This window comes from Sapajus apella, unplaced genomic scaffold (assembly GCF_009761245.1).
Source record: "Sapajus apella isolate SASKATOON/1434 unplaced genomic scaffold, GSC_monkey_1.0 scaffold179, whole genome shotgun sequence".
Taxonomy (NCBI): domain Eukaryota; kingdom Metazoa; phylum Chordata; class Mammalia; order Primates; family Cebidae; genus Sapajus; species Sapajus apella.
In genome coordinates this window covers 738,354-754,800 of record NW_022437119.1, presented here as the reverse complement: position 1 = coordinate 754,800, position 16,447 = coordinate 738,354, and the positions used below count along the sequence as shown (strand labels likewise).

At 35.2% G+C, this 16,447-nt stretch overlaps 1 protein-coding gene across 3 annotated transcripts in view; it reads left to right on the top strand.

Moving 5' to 3' along the window:
* The first annotated feature begins 12,000 nt into the window (after positions 1–12,000).
* Positions 12,001–16,447, top strand: part of MCF2 (MCF.2 cell line derived transforming sequence) — a 70,316-nt gene continuing 65,869 nt past the window's right edge. Inside the window, exon 1 of one of the 3 annotated variants that reach the window (XM_032268326.1) lies at positions 12,001–13,181. In XM_032268326.1, the coding sequence (XP_032124217.1) occupies positions 13,061–13,181 (121 nt within the window). In that variant the 5' untranslated portion in view covers positions 12,001–13,060. The remainder of the gene's footprint in view (positions 13,182–16,447) is intronic. The other 2 variants (XM_032268328.1, XM_032268327.1) reach the window with 2 other exon arrangements.

The following is a 16,447-nucleotide window of genomic DNA, read 5'->3' as shown; positions in this document are numbered from 1 at the left end:
GGTGGGAGTGTAAACTAGTACAGTCAGTATGGAAAACACCATGGAGATTTCTCAAAAAACGAAAAATAGAATTACCATTTGATCCAGCAATTCTGCTACTGGGTATCTATCCAAAGGAAAATAGATCAGTATATGAAAGGGATACTTGCACTCATATGTTTATTGCAGCACTATTAACAATAGAAAAATATGGAATCAACCTAAGTGTCCATCAATGGATGAATGGATAAAGAAAATGTGGCATATATACACAATGGAATATTTGGTCATAAAAAATGAAATCATGTCATTTGCAGCAGCATAGATGAAACTGTAGGTCATTATTTTAAGTGAAATAAACCAGGCTTAAAGGTAAATATTGCAGGTTGTTACTTACATGTGAGAGCTAAAAAATTCATCACATGGAGGTAGACCATGAAAAGACAGATAACAGAGACTGAAAGGGTGAATCTGGGGAAGGCGGAGGATGAAGAGAAGTGGGTTAAAGTGTACATACAATTAGAAGGAATAAATTCAATGTTTCATGGTAGAGTAGGGTAACTATAGTTAACGGAAATGTATTGTACTTGGGTACCCAAGACACCTTAAATACCATCTTCATCCCTACACATTATATAGAAGTAACAAAAATTTACATGTACCCCCATTAAATTGTACAAAAAAATCAATTGACCCTCAATATATGGTCTGATTTTTTTGGACTCTCTATTCCATTCCACTGATCTTTATGTCCATCCTTATGCCAGTACCACACTTTTTTGTTTATTGTAGCTTTGTACTAAGTTTTGAAATTGGGAAGTGTGAGTTCTCTAACTTTGGCCTTTTGTTTCAAGACTGTTTGGGTTAATTTGCCTCCCTTGCATTTCCATATGAGTTTTAGGTTCCATCTGTTAATTTCTGTAAGAAAGAAGCGAGCTAAAATTTTGATAGGGGTTCTTTTCAATTTGTATATCAATTTAGGGAGTATTGCTACTTTAATAATAGTATCTTCCAAGATATGAACATGGATTGGCTTTTGATTTCTTAGATATTTAATTTCTTTCAATAATATTTTATAGTCTCAAGAGTATAAGTTTTGCATTTATGCTTTGTACGATAGAAATAAAATTGATTTTTGTATCTTGACCTTGTATCCTGCACCCTTGCTGAATTTGTTAGTTGTAACAGTTTTTTTTTTGTGTGTGTGTGTCTATCTGTGTGTGAATTCTTTAGTGTTTTTTATATGCAAGATCATATCATTTATAAATAAAGATAGTTTTACTTTTTCCTTTGGGAAAGTGACTATGAGCAATGGGTTCCCCAAGACTATCCCAGGTAAGATGATTTATGAGGTAGACTCATATGACTTGAATATAGTTGAACTCCTGGCTAATATTATTACAACAAATATATTTATATACATATGTATCATACGTATGTCAGCTGCAAAGAGACTGGAATTTATCTTTTCAATTTGCTTTTTTTATAGTTGTATTTGCTTGGTTCTAAGGTACTTAATATAGGGTTTTGGACAGAAAAATGAAAAACTGAATCAAATATAATGATGCCATTCAGATTTAAGACACATCCAGATTTCAGAAATGTTAACAATTGAATAGAATAGTACTTAGCATCTTAGAATAGTATTCAGGTCAATTTTGTTTGGAGTTTTATAACTGATTAGAGAGAGCCTTCCTCTTACATTTCCTTTATCCTTCTCCTTCCCACACATTTTGTTGTATACATGCTTGTACAAAATCTGAGTCATAGGGAACCTTCAGTGAATTCCCTGAGGTTATATCAAAAGTTGGTAGCTAATTCACTATAGAAACCACCAGTTCCTACATCCTTGCCATTGTGTTGCAGGGGTTGACTGCCTGTACAACACCTTTGTGTTAAGTCAGTGATGCTGAATCAGATGCTTCAGAGCTTCTTCAAAAGAAGCTGCCTGTTTTCCTTCCCTGGCAGCATGCAAGATCCTGTACTTTTTGCTTCTGGTCTTGCTTTCTAGCTTTAATTAGACCATCCTATCTCTATACTCAAACCATATCAGTGCCTATCCAGTCCCTGATTCTTTCACTTACTCCAATATTGATGCCTTGTTTCTTTCACCATGTATTTGAATCCTAATCAATTTTGAAGACCAATCTTACATGTCTCATCATCTATTAAACCTTCCCTTTTCTCCCATCCTCATTTCTCCTCTCTCCATACTTTATATTGCATATTTCTATTCTAGTGTGTACTATACTGCCTTATATTATGGCCAGTAGTTTATAAATATTTGTATCTTCTCTTAATTTTTATGCTGTATGAGGTGAGGAACTCTGTTTATATTCCCATGGGCCATAGCACCTCGCAGAGAGGGGCAAACAAGAACCCAGTGGATATTTGGTGAATTGAATTACACAATAGATTGGAAGGAGGCTCCAGTAGGTGTTAGCAGGAAAAGGATTTAGTATGAAATCTTGATTTTATTTTGTTAGCACAGAATTATGCATGTCTTTTATATTGTACCTTTATTGCAGAACAAAGCACTGCATAGATTATTCTACTGTGGTCCAATGGGGAATTCATTTTGTGATAATTTCAGAATTACTCTTTTATTTGTTTCACCTTTTAAAGCATAACATTTGTCAAGACAACACTTCAATTTGTTGCATGTGCTAAGTCATTACTATTTACAGATAGTATAGAGTATCTGAGGTTCAGATTGAAAGGGAAAAAATATACACATAGAATCCCATCTGCCTTGCACAGGATTTAGGACTCAAAACCTAATTTTATCTGTTCTGCACATCAGAAATAGGGAACTTTTAAAGAAATCATTGCTAAAAGTAAGCATCATTGTTGAGAATTTCAGGGTGTAAAAATAATGGGGTTTCTTGCGAAAGAGTTTATATAAACATTGTCGACATGGTTTGGGATGAAACCTATCCTTGAAGAAAATGGGAGGTTATGGAGTCATATCTAGTTAGTAATTTGCATTAGTAAATTGAGTATAGCCTTCTGAGTACAGATTTTAGATGACCTCTCTGAAGTTTAGGGAACTAGATAGATGACATGGTAAAAGCTTTTCTAAATCCCCTACTAGATTCTACTTTGCCTGTAAACAGTGCCTGGCATCTGGCACCTGGCATTTGTTCAATGTGAGTCTTTCAAATGAATAAGGACATGAATGGTAGCCTCTCTGAGCCTGTTAACTTGTCTGCAAGATAAGTGTTTTACTATCAACCTTGGACGATTGTTGTTAGGACCAGAGAAGCTGATATACAGTGCCTTGTATAGTGTTTGGTAAATACTATTTGCTTAGCAAATGGTAACTATTGTTCATTTACTACACTTTCTCAGTCTGTTTTCATATAGGTGGTGGCAATGAGTTTATTGCCATAGAAGAGACTACCTTTCTGGCTGACATTTCCCTTTCTATTTTTATTTGTTTGTGCTCTGTTTTTGCCTCTTATTTATTTTTAGGAAACCATGTGAGAAAAGAGGCATTTGCTCTTTTAAGTAGTTTATTTGCTATGGCTCTGTAGTGCTTGGATGATGTGGCATGTGTGTGCAGCCTGGTTCAGAACCCATATCATTCTATTGTATATGAATAGAAAACCCAGAGAGGTTGGATAAATGGACATGAGAGAGTGTCACTGTGAAATAAAGCTCAAGGGTTGGAATTATTGCTGTTACACTCTAGAATCTGAAGTAAAAATGTTTTCTATAAAATGGGAATGCTTATAGATATCAATTTACTTAATTTTAAAACTATCATTAACCCCATAGGAGTAACTAGTAAACTTAGTCTGGGTTAAATTCCTGGAATGGTGATATGTACTCAAATCATGAAGGCAAAGATTCTGAGAGAAGTAATTCTTAAAAGATCATTTGGCCGAGTGTGGTGGTTCAGGCCTGTAATCCATCACTTTGGGAGGTCAGGGTGGGAGGATCACTTAAGCCCAGAGTTCCAGACCAGCCTGGGCAACATAAGGAGACCCCCGTCTCTGCAAAAAATAGAAAAATTAGCTGGGTGTGGTGGCATGCGCCTGTAGTCCCAGTTACTTGGGAGGCTGAGGTTGGAGCATGGCTTGAGCCCAGGAGGGAGAGGTTGCAATGAGCCAAGATCGCACCACTGCACTCCAGCCTGGGCGACAGAGTGAGACTTTGTTTCAAAAAACAAAACAAAACAAAACAAAATCTTTTTTTAGCAGAGGCTTCACTCTGACAGAGTAGGCTGAAAGAATTTTGACCCTGTATTTGTAACTACTCATAATGTATCTTACATTTCAAGTTTTTTGAACTGTTACCAAAGAAAGTTTCCTTGTTAATAATTGCTTGTTGGGAAATTTTTATTTTGCATTTGTGATCTTAATTTCTGTGTTGTTGCATAATGAGACAATAGGATATTACAACAGATTTTCTATAATCTTTCTGGAGCATTTAACAACATATCTCCACACACTGATTTCCATACTGAAAATAATTTCACAAGGAAACCATTCATTACAGGAAAAAAACCCCACACATTGCTTAATCCAATTTAATTTACTGAAGGAATAATATTCACTTAAGTCTCCAATCTCTTCCTTCTTATAGAGGATTCTTGGATATTGAAGATGAACATTTACATATTCTTAAGGTAAAAATATAAACAAATCACAAGACAAATGAATATGATTCAGAATTCTATTAATTTAAAATTTGGAACATAAAAACTAAGTTCCTCTTACCTCCCTTACCGACCCCTTCCAAACTCATGAGTATACAGACTTTTTGCTTTCTTTTCCTAGAATAACTTGCTGTCACTGAGAATATAGTATTAAATCTTATTCTAAAAGATACGAAAAACATAATCTATTCCAATCAACTATATGCTTGATTTTTCTCTCTAGCATCCTTACCACAGAGCAGCTTGGCTTTTGTTTGAACACTATTAGTGATAGGAAAGGGCTTGTCTATCTTCCATGGAAGTCATTTTATCTACAGATATTTCTGACTTTAGAACAAAGTGCTTCTTCATATGGAGTCTTGATAGCTCTCTCTATTGCTTTCTGTTTGTTTTCTGTCTCTGAGGGGAAAAAACAACCATCCAACAACTAACCCACCAATAAAGTGACTGACCGAACCTGATCAAATAGGTTTGAGAAACACTGCATACATAGCCCATACCCAAGGAGTCACAATGTGTACATGTGTATTTACTAGGAAATGTTGCAGTGTGTTTAACCCCAAATAGTTCACAAACTTATTTGATTGTGAACCTTTACTTTTCTTTAGAACATCTGTTTAAATACAGCTTAGAACAGAATCTGGCATATAGTAGACACTCAATAAATATTTGTTTAAAAAGTGAATGAATGCAAAATAAATCTTTAAGAACTTTAAAGTACACCCTGTATTGAAGTGAAGCATGTTTTGCATGTTTACATGTGACACAGCCAGCCTAGAGCAAGTGATTGGATGGGTATACCTTCCTTCTTTCTGTGAGCCATTATACCACACATTTTAGAACTTTAAAAATTTGTATTTGGATTTCTAAGCTTGTATCCTCATTGGCACAACTACCTTTTAAATTATAAAATAAATATTAATGATATGTTTGCTTGACTCTTTTGCTTTTGATCATATGTAGGAATGAATGAATTGGCAAGTGCTTTTTTTGACTTTTGTTTTCAATTTGTGTCTGTGTTTAACTGTACAAGCATATGGATTTTCAGCAGAAGTCTTAAAATGATGATTTGCTCCATTAGGGTGTTTTTAAGGGTGTTTCTCAGGTTACCTGTTGAGTTACATCCCTTTATTTTTCTTCTAAATCAGCTCTTTTTGGGCTTAGCATCAAGCCCAATGTAAGGAGAATGCATCCTTTTTATTCGTGAGGACTTGGGTTTTCTACATAGGACAGCTTGACCACCTTCCTATCAAATGTCAATCTAGTCAACAAGGAACATGCTGTAATGTAGACTTGATCCAGCTTTGGTGATCTAGGCTTTTAATTTATCATGCTTTAAGATAATGAATTTAAAACTTCAGCAATAGAAACATTATAAATTATTTGTTCTCATTTTTATATTTCAGGAAAATGTCTGTGTGGAAATTCAAGAAGGTCAGGTACAAAGCTGGGTGTAACTCAATGTCACAGCTTTATCGAAAGTCAGTGTTTTCCGTTTGTCTTTGTTCTCAGCAACAATCTTACCTTGTCCCTTGCAGCTGCTCAATGATAACTGTGTCTTCTGTTGCCCTTCTTGTGTTATCTCCTTCCCCTGTCTGTTTTCAATCCAGAACTTGATCATTTATTAAAGTGGTAATATTTTCTCTTGTAACCGTTATTTCATCCTTTTTCATTAGTATGGAAATGTTATTTCATTGGCACAGTTGTGGGCTACATTTGATGATAGAAAGCATCAGCCTTTTTTATATCTATGGATTTTATGTTGTTGGATCTCACAGAATGCAAGGTACCTCAGAAAACATTTACCATATTGCCCTCATTTCTAAAGTGGGAGTAATGACCACAGCTAATATTGTACTGAATTTGAAGGCTTTCCATACAAGAACTGGAGCAGGACAAGGATGCCCACTTTTGCCACTTTTATTCAACATAACACTGGAAGTCCTGGCCAGAGCAACTAGGCAAGAGAAAGAAATAAAGGGTATCCATACTGGAAAGAAAGAAGCCTTATTAGCTTTGTTTGTGGATGACATGACCTTGTACCCAGAAAAACCTAAAGACTCCATAAAAAAAACTGTTAGAACTGATAAACAAATTCAGTAAAGGTGCAGAATACAAAGTTAATATACAAAAGTCAGTAGCATTTATATACACTAACAGCAAATAATCTGTAAAAGAAGTGAAGAAAGCAATCTGATTACATTTACAATAGCTACAAAAATATAAAGTACCTAGGAATCAATCTAACCAAAGAAGTGAAAGATCTATATAAGGAAAGCTATAGAATTTGATGAAAGAAACAGAAGAGGACACAAAAAATTCGAAATATATTTCATGTTCATGGATTGGAAGAGTTAATATTGTTAAAATGACAATACTACCCATGGAAATTTACAGATTCGATGCAGTCTCTATCAAATTCCAAGGCCTGCTTCAGAGAAATAGAAAAAAATTCTAAAAATGTATATAGAATCACAAAAGACCTGAAATGGCCAAAGCAGTCCTGACCAAAAGGAACAAAGCTGCAGGCATCATACTACATACCTTCAAAATTTACGACAAAGCTATACTAATCATAACAGCATGATACTGGCATAAAACAGACGCATAGACCAATGGAACAGAATAGAGTACCCAGATATAAATCCATACATTTACAGCCAAGTCATCTTGGACAAAGTTGCCAAGAACCTACAATGGGGAAAGGAAATTTTTTCAATAAATGGTGCTGGAAAAACTGGATAAATATATGTGGAAGGATGAAACTAGATCCCTGTATCTCACCAGACACAAAAATAAAATCAAAATGGATTAAAGACTTAAACTGAAAACCTGAAACTATGAAACGACTAGACAAAAATGTTGGGGAAACTTTTCAGAACATTGGTCTGGGCAGAGTTTTTTGTGCAAAACCTCAAAATCATAGGCAACCGCAGCAAAAATAGACAAATGGGATCACATCAAGCTAAAAACCTTCTGCATAGCAAAGGAAACAATCAACAGAGTGAGGAGACAATCCACGGAATGAAAGAAAATATTTGCAAACTATCCATTTGACAAGAGATTAATAAGCAGAATATGTAAGGAGCTCAAACAACTCAACAGCAAAGGACCCAAATAATTCAATTCATAAAATGGGCAAAATATCTGAATAGACATTTCTCAAAAGAAGACATAAAAATGACCAACAGGTATATGAAAAAATGTTCAACATCACTAATCATCAGAGAAATGCAAATCAAAACTACAATGGCATATCTCACCTCAGTTAAAATGGCCTGTATCAAAAAGACAGGCAATAACAGATGCTGTTGAGGGTGTGGAGAAAGGAGAATTCTTGCACACTGTTGGTAGGAAAGTAAACTAGTACAGCCGCTATGAGAAACAGTATGGAGGCTCTTCAAAAAATGAAAAATAGAGCTACCACAGAATTCAACAATTCCAGTGCTGGGTATATTTTCAAAAGAAAGAAAGTCAATATATTGAAGAGGTGTTTACACTCCCATGTTTATTGCAACACTATTTACAATAGCCAAAATATGGAATCAACCTAAGTGCCATTCAACAGATGAATGGATAAAAGGAAATATGGTGTATATATATATATATATATATATATATATATATATACACACACCATGAAATGTTATTCATACATAAAACAGAAAGAAATCCTCTCATTTGCAGCAAAATGAATGGAACTGGTGGCAATTATGTTAAGTGAAATAAGAAAAACACAAAAACACAAATACTGCATGTTCTCACTAATATGTGAGAGCTAAAAAAATGGATCTCATGAAGATAGAGGGTAAATTGGTGGTTACCAGAGGCTGGGAAATGTAGCGGGGAGGTGATGAAGAGGAAAAAAAGAATTGAAACGTATTTAATATCACTGAACTGTACACTTAAAATGGTAAATTTTATATGTATATTTTTACCTGAATAACAAATAAAAAATAAAATGGGGTAACGAGGTGAGGGGTGGGGAGTGACTTGTTGAAAATTACAGAGCAGCTCAGTAGTCCGGCTCACACTAGGCCCTGGTGCTCCCACTCCCAGCCCACAGACTTTTATTTTGTGTCCTGAGGCCTCTCTCATTACATGAGTGCTTAAAATGTAGAGTAAGTGGACATCGTTTCCATAGCTATGCAAGAGTCTGAGTGATATTGGAGGAATCGAGTTGTACATATTAGTAGTTCCAGATCTGCCACCTGGCGTAAAATGCATCAGTTTATCTTTATACTTGTTCCTACTGATCAAAGCAAAGGAGAAATTTGGGTCTTTTATTATGCAGGAATATTTTTATGTCTGATGCTCTCTCATTTAGAAAGTAGAACACATGTGAATTCTACCAGAGGTACAAAGAGGAGCTGGTACCATTCCTTTGGAAACTATTCCAAACAATAGAGAAAGAGGGACTCCTCTCCACCTCATTTAATAAGGCCAGCATCATCCTGATACCAAAACCTGGAAGAAACACAAGAAAAGAAAATTTCAGGCCAATATCCCTGATGAACATTGATGTGAAAATCCTCAATAAAATACTGGCAAACAGAATCCAGCAGCACATCAAAAAGCTTATCCACCATGAACAAGTTGGCTTCATCCCTGGGATGTAAGGCTGGTTCAATTTACACAAATCAATAAATATAATCCATCACATAAACAGAACCAATGACAAAAACCACATTATTATCTCAATAGATGCAGAAAAGGCCTTTGATAAAATTCAACACCCCATTCATGCTAAAAGCTCTCAATAAACTAGATAATTGATGGAACGTATCTCAAAATTATAAGAGCTATTTATGACAAACCCACAGCCAATATCATACTGAATGGGCAAAAACTGGAAGCATTCCCTTTGAAAACCAGCAAAAGACAAGGATGCCCCCTCACACCACTCCTATTCAACATGGTATTGGAAGTTTTGGCCAGGGCAATCAGGCAAGAGAAAGAAATAAAGGGTATTCAAATAGGAAAAGAGGAAGTCAAATTGTCTCTGTTTCCAGATGACATGATTGTATATTTAGAAAATCCCATATTCCCAGCCCAAAATCTCCTTAAGCTGATAAGCAACTTCAGCAAAATTAATGTGCAAAAATCACAAGCATTCCTATACACCAATAACAGACTTAGAGCCAAATCATGAGCAAACTCACATGCTACAATTCACAATTGCTACAAAGAGAATAAAATACCAAGGAATACAACTTACAAGGGATGTGAAGGACCTCTTCAAGGAGAACTACAAACCACTGCTTAAGGAACTAAGAGAGGACACAAACAAATGGAAAAACATTTCATGTTCATGGATAGGAAGAATCAATATCGTGAAAATGGCCATACTGCCCAAAGTAATTTATAGATTCAATGCTATCCCCATCAAGCTACCATTGACTTTCTTCAGAGAATTGGAAAATGACTACGTTTTAAATTTCACATGGAACCAAAAATAAGCCCGTATAGCCAAAACAATCCTAAGCAAAAAGAGCAAACCTGGAGGCATCATGCTATCTGACTTGAAACTACACTACAAGGCTACAGTAACCAAAACAGCATGGTACTGATACCAAAACAGATATATAGACAAACGGAACAAAACAGAGGCCTCAGAAATAACACCACTCATCTACAACCATCTGATCTTTGAGAAACCTGACAAAAACAAGCAATGGTGAAAGAGTTCCCTATTTAACCAATGGTGTTGTGAAAACTGGCTAGCCATATGCAGAAAACTGAAACTGGACCCCTTCCTTACACCTAATACAAAAATTAACTCAAGATACATTAAAGACTTAAACATAAGACCTAAAACCATAAAAATCCTAGAAGAAAACCTAAGCAATACCATTCAGGCCATAGGCATGGGCAAAGACTTCATGACTAAAACACCAAAAGCAATGGCAACAAAAGTCAAAATTGACAAATGGGATCTAACTAAACTAAAGAGCTTCTGTACAGCAAAAGAAACTATTATTAGAGTGAACAGGCAAACAGGCCACCTACAGAATGGAAGATTTTTGCAATCTGTCCGCCTGACAAAGGTCTAATATCCAGAATCTACAAGGAACTTAAACAAATTTACAAGAAAAAAACAACCCCATCAAAAAGTGGGCAAAGGATATGAACAGACACTTCTCAAAAGAAGACATTTATGCTGCCAACAAACATATGAAAAAAAGCTCATCATCACTAGTCATTAAAGAAATGCAAATCAAAACCACAATGAGATATCATCTCATGCCAGTTAGAATGGTGATCATTAAAAAGTCAGGAAAAAACAGAGAGAATGTGGAGAATTAGAAACACTTTTACACTGTTGGTGGGAGCATAAATTAGTTCAACTATTATGGAAGACAGTGTGGTGATTCCTCAGGGATCTAGAACCAGAAATACCATTTGAAGCCGCAATCCCATTATTGGGTATATACTCAAAGGATTATAAATCATTCTACTATAAAGACACATGCACACATATGTTTACTGCAGCACTGTTCACAATAGCAAAACTTGGAACCAACCCAAATGTCCGTCAATGATATAGTGGATAAAGAAAATGTGTCACATATATACCATGGAATACTATGCAGCCGTAGAAAAGGATGAGTTCATGTCTTTGCAGGGACATGGATTAAGTCGGAAATCATCATTCTTAGCAAACCAACGAGGAACAGAAAACCAAACACCGCATGTTCTCACTCATAAGTGGGAGTTGAACAACGAGAACACATGGACACAGGGAAAGGAACATCACACACCAAGGCCTGTTGGGGGTTGGGGGGCTAGGGAAGGGATAGCATTAGGAGAAATACCGAATATAGATGATGGGTTGATGGGTGCAGTGAACCATCATGGCACATGTATACCTGTGTAACAAGCCTGCACATTCTGCACATGTATCTCAGAACTTAAAGTATAATAATCATAATAATAAAGAAATAAAAAGTAGAACATGTTTCAGCTATTGCCACTTTTAGAGGCTCCTGAGGGGAGAGAGAGTTCTTGTATTTTTTGTATTACCCTCATTCTCACTTTTCTTCTATGGCTCCATCCTAAAAATGTCAATATGGGACACATGTTTGTGGCTGTTATAAACACATTCTTTTATCTGATTAAACATCTAGCATGGGAAGAATAACTGTATGTGTAAATGTGTATGCCTTGGTCTGAAATATATCAAGAGTCTAAATATATAAAATTACATCACATTTTTAAGAAATGACTTTTATGTCTTGACAAAGTAGAGATTTGTAATGGCATGTATCTTAGGAAAATAAATGTCAATTAAAATTGCTTTATGTTTCAAATTATGTGTTGGGAGGATTGTTCTGTAACAGATAACTTATTCCACTGTCTATTGTGGAACCACTGAGAACTCTTTTTTTAAAATTCCTTTGAGGATTATCCTTTATAAACCACATTCATGTGGTATAATTTGAGGAGCACTGAGAATGGTAAGCATCATCAGGCTGACACCACCAGAGATCAGGACTTTGAAGGCACTTTGTATCAGAAAGCAGGTGAAAAATATGGCTTCAGTAAGAGATGTGGAACCACAGGCATTAAAACTGACAAGCCAAAATAGCCTAGTTTGATGACCCATTTTCTTTTAAAAAGTTATCCTTGTTCATGGACCAGAGGCAGGTAGTGTACTTTGATTTTTTGGCCCCTATAGAGTTCACTAGAATTGTACATTGTAAGTTAAGATCTGGGACAATCAAAGCACATTGAAAAATGCATGGATATTGTTTCATCTATAATGATAAAAAATGAGTTAATATGCTACTATTTATTGAACACCTACCAGTATGCCAGGTATTTCAAATTTCGTTTGCATGGTACCTTGTGAGGTAGATATCATTATGCCTAGTTCATAGCTGATGAAACTCAAGTTTAGATAGGCTAACTAAATTGCCCATATTTCCATGGCCAGTAAATGTAAGAAGCTGGATTTGAATCCACATCTATCTAGACTCAGAAGCCTATATGGTTCACCACTTGTAAAATGGGATAACAATACCCACCTCAGGGATTTTTTAAGGATTCAATAAGATTAAAAAATCCAAAAAGCACTTTGTAATGGCTAATAAAGCTTTGTAGAATGAAAGGCATTATCAGAAGTGGAAGACAATCTGCTACAGTGTCTCCCCATGGCCATCTACCCTTCAAATAAATCTGGATGTCCTGGAGTTTGCGTCTTTGTCCTTGGCTTTCTGGTGAGAGTTTATGTCTTGGGCATAGATTCTGAGAAGTAGGTCACTGGTTCTACTTATTCAGTGATATTTTCAAGAGCGTGATTTCCTTGCCATGTAGCTGAGAAGAGCAAAGAGATCAGCGGTGTCTATGGACACAGACCTGTGGGACTCCCAGAATAATTTTAGACACAGTGAGAAATCCTGTGTCTAAAATCATGTAATGCTGTACCTTAATATGTATGTAATTTCCTCTCTTTTCTTGTTTGTCATAGAAACGAATCTGCTTCTCTGTATAAGGGACATCAGTCATTTCTTAATGCAAGACATCGCCTTCCTGTCTGGTAAGCACTTTCTTATATATAGTCCAGATAGATATATGACTTGATTAGCAGTTAGTTTGGTACCTATTATATAAATATATCTCTCTCTGTCTCTCTCTACAGAGCTGTTATATATATTCATTTGAGAAGCACTATTTTAATAAACATTTATACATAGTGCATCTAGTTTCTAAACAAATGGACATTTAGAGAATAATTAGAAGTTTTAAACATTTTAGATATGTGCGTAAAACCGACCTTACCACTCTTGTACATTTGACTTTCAGATGAGTCTTCAAAAATCTATGATAGTTGAAAGTAGAATATGTCTCCTAGGTGGGTGCAGGCTGGGTGGGAGGGGAGCAGCTGAGGCAAATTCTTTGATTACTCCAATGTTTATTACAAATGCTGGCAAGTTGCACTCACTAAATAATCAGCATGCACTAAGTTTTTTTTTTAGGATTTCATTTATATATTATAAAGTTGATTTTTCTCATATATATATATATTTGTATGTAATTTTTAGTAATTGTGATAAAATATATTTAACATATAATTTATCATTTTAACCATTTTTAAGAGTACAGTTTGGCGGCATTAAGTGTGTTTACATTTTTGTGCCACCATTGCCACCACCATCTCCAGAACTTCAAACCTTGCAAAATTGAAACTCTATATCCATTGAACAATTACCCCCCATTTCATTCTTTCCTCTCTCTAGCCCCTGTCAACCACAATTTTACGTTCTGTCTCTATGAATTTGACTGTCCTAGGTACCTAATGTAAGTAAATCATATGGTATATGTCTTTTTTGACTGGCTTATTTCACTTAGCATAATGTCTTCAAGTTTCATCGATGTGTAGCATGTGTCAGAACTTCCTTCCTTTTTAAGGCTGAATAATATTCCATTTTATGTATATACCATATTTTGTTTATCTGTTCATCCATTGATAGATACTTTGGTTGCTTCTACCCTTTGTCTATTGTGAACAATGCCACTAAATAGCATTACACATTTTCAGAGATGTAACTATAGTAAACCATCCCACCCCTTTAGCTTTTGGTCAGACTTTAGGGAAAGTTTTGCTTAAAAACAAGCAAATTACTCTCAGGTATTAGAGTAATTTGAATTATGTCATTAAAGATTATATTTGTCATATTAAGCAGATAAAGAAAAACTTACCGGTATATATTAATACATTGTTTTTATAAAGACGAGTGCTTCTTAGGTGTCGAGAGTACAAAAAACTATCTTATTCCTTTTAAATAGTTTAATTAATTCTCCTAGAAATGGCACCTACATGCTCAGTTCACTAAACTAACTTTTACTTTATAAGCGATCCTAATTGGACACTTCAATCTGGCCTCTGCTTTTATTGTCATTATTTATTGTTTTTAAAGACAGTGTCTTGCTCTTTTGCCCAGGCTCCAGTGCAATGGCACGATCATAGCTCAATGTAGCCATAAACTCCTTGGTTCAAGTGATCTTTCCACCCCAGCCTCCGAAGTTGCTGGAACTATAGGAGTGTGCCACCACACCTGGCTAATTTTTATATTTTTTGTAGTAAAAGTGTTTTGCTATGTTGCCTTGGCTGGTCTTGAACTCCTGGCCTCAAGCGATCCTCCCATCTTGGCTTCCCAAAGTGCTTCGGCGTGAGCCGCTGCACCCAACCTGGCCTCTGCTTTTACATGATTATAATTACACTTATGATAAAGCTTAATTAAAAATGATTCTAATTAGTGGTAACTGTGAATTAGTGACGACTTAATTATGGCTTTATATTTTATTTTATAAGTGGCATAAATGTGTGACAGTGTCAGTAAATTTAGCAGTGTGTTAGGTTTACTTTTAAGTTTTGGAGATTTTACTTAAGATTATCTGTGTTTTCTAAACTGTGTTCTAAATAGAACCGTCCTCAGGGCTTGCCACACTCATTCAGACCTCACTCTACACATTTCCTTCCTTAATTGCTTTTTGTATTTTTTTTTCTTTTTTTTTTAAAGACGGGGTTTCACCATGTTGGTCAGGCTGGTCTTCAACCCCCGACCTCAGGTGATCCGCCCACATTGGCCTCCAAAGTGCTTGGATTACAGGCGTGAGCCACCAAGCCCGGCCTTTGTATTTGTTTTTAAAATGCTTCTGCCTATAGCTTCTTTTGAAGAAAGGGTTCCCAATGGCAAAAAAAATAATAATAATAATTAAAACGTTCCAATTTGGAATATAAATAGCTCTTTTGTTCTCTTCTCACAAGTTTACTACTTAGGACAGTACTTGTAGGTGTTCAGTGTTAATAATAGCTTATAGATTAGTCAATGATAATTTACTCTTATAGGAGCCTTGCTGCCATTTTTTTTTTTTTTTTTTGATAAGTATAATTTGCCTAAGTGCTAGATGGTTCTGTCCTTAACTAGAGTGACTAGCTTGTTTGGCAAGTATGTAGTTATTTTATATTTAAGATATTTATTACATTATATATTACGTATTATTTATATTACTAGTTCTATACCATGCTCTACTTATAGAGGCCCTTTGATTAAAGATTCACTAAATCTCTTGGTTCAGAATTATACAGTTTCTCCTTTGAGTTTCTTAACAACTCTTGAGTGGATGTCATTTATTATCAGTGATTATTTTCACTCTACTCTTTAATTCTAGAATACCATACAGTGAAGATTAATAACCTTTTGATTTAGTACTTTGGACTAGTTTGATTAAAAAATTAATTTGGGAATGAGTTCTCTCAAATTACCTTTGGTAAATATTGAGGCAAATAATTTATCTGATCTTTTTCCATGTGTACTAGAGAAGAAAGTGTATTCTGCTTCTGTTGGATGGAGTTTTCTAGAAATGTCAATTAGGTCATGTTGGTTGAGACTGTCGTTCAGGTACACAATATCCCTGCAAATTCTTTGTCTACTTGTTCTATCAATTATTGAGAGATGGGTAGTGAAATTTCTGACTAAAATTGTGAATTTGTCTATTTCTCCCTGTAGCTCTATCAATTTTTGCTTTGCATATTTTGAAGTTCTGTTATTAGGCGCATAAGCATTTAAAATTATGTCCCATTGATGAATTGACCGCTTTATCATGATCAAATGATCATTTTAATATCTAGTAATATTTTTTACTCTGAAATCTACTTTGTCAAATATTAGACAGCTTTGTTTTGTTTAGTATTGTCATAGTATATCTTTTTCTATCCTTTGCTTTGGATACATTTGAACGTTTATATTTATAACATGTGTTTTTGTGGGCAGCATATAATTTGGTCTTTCTTTTTTATTC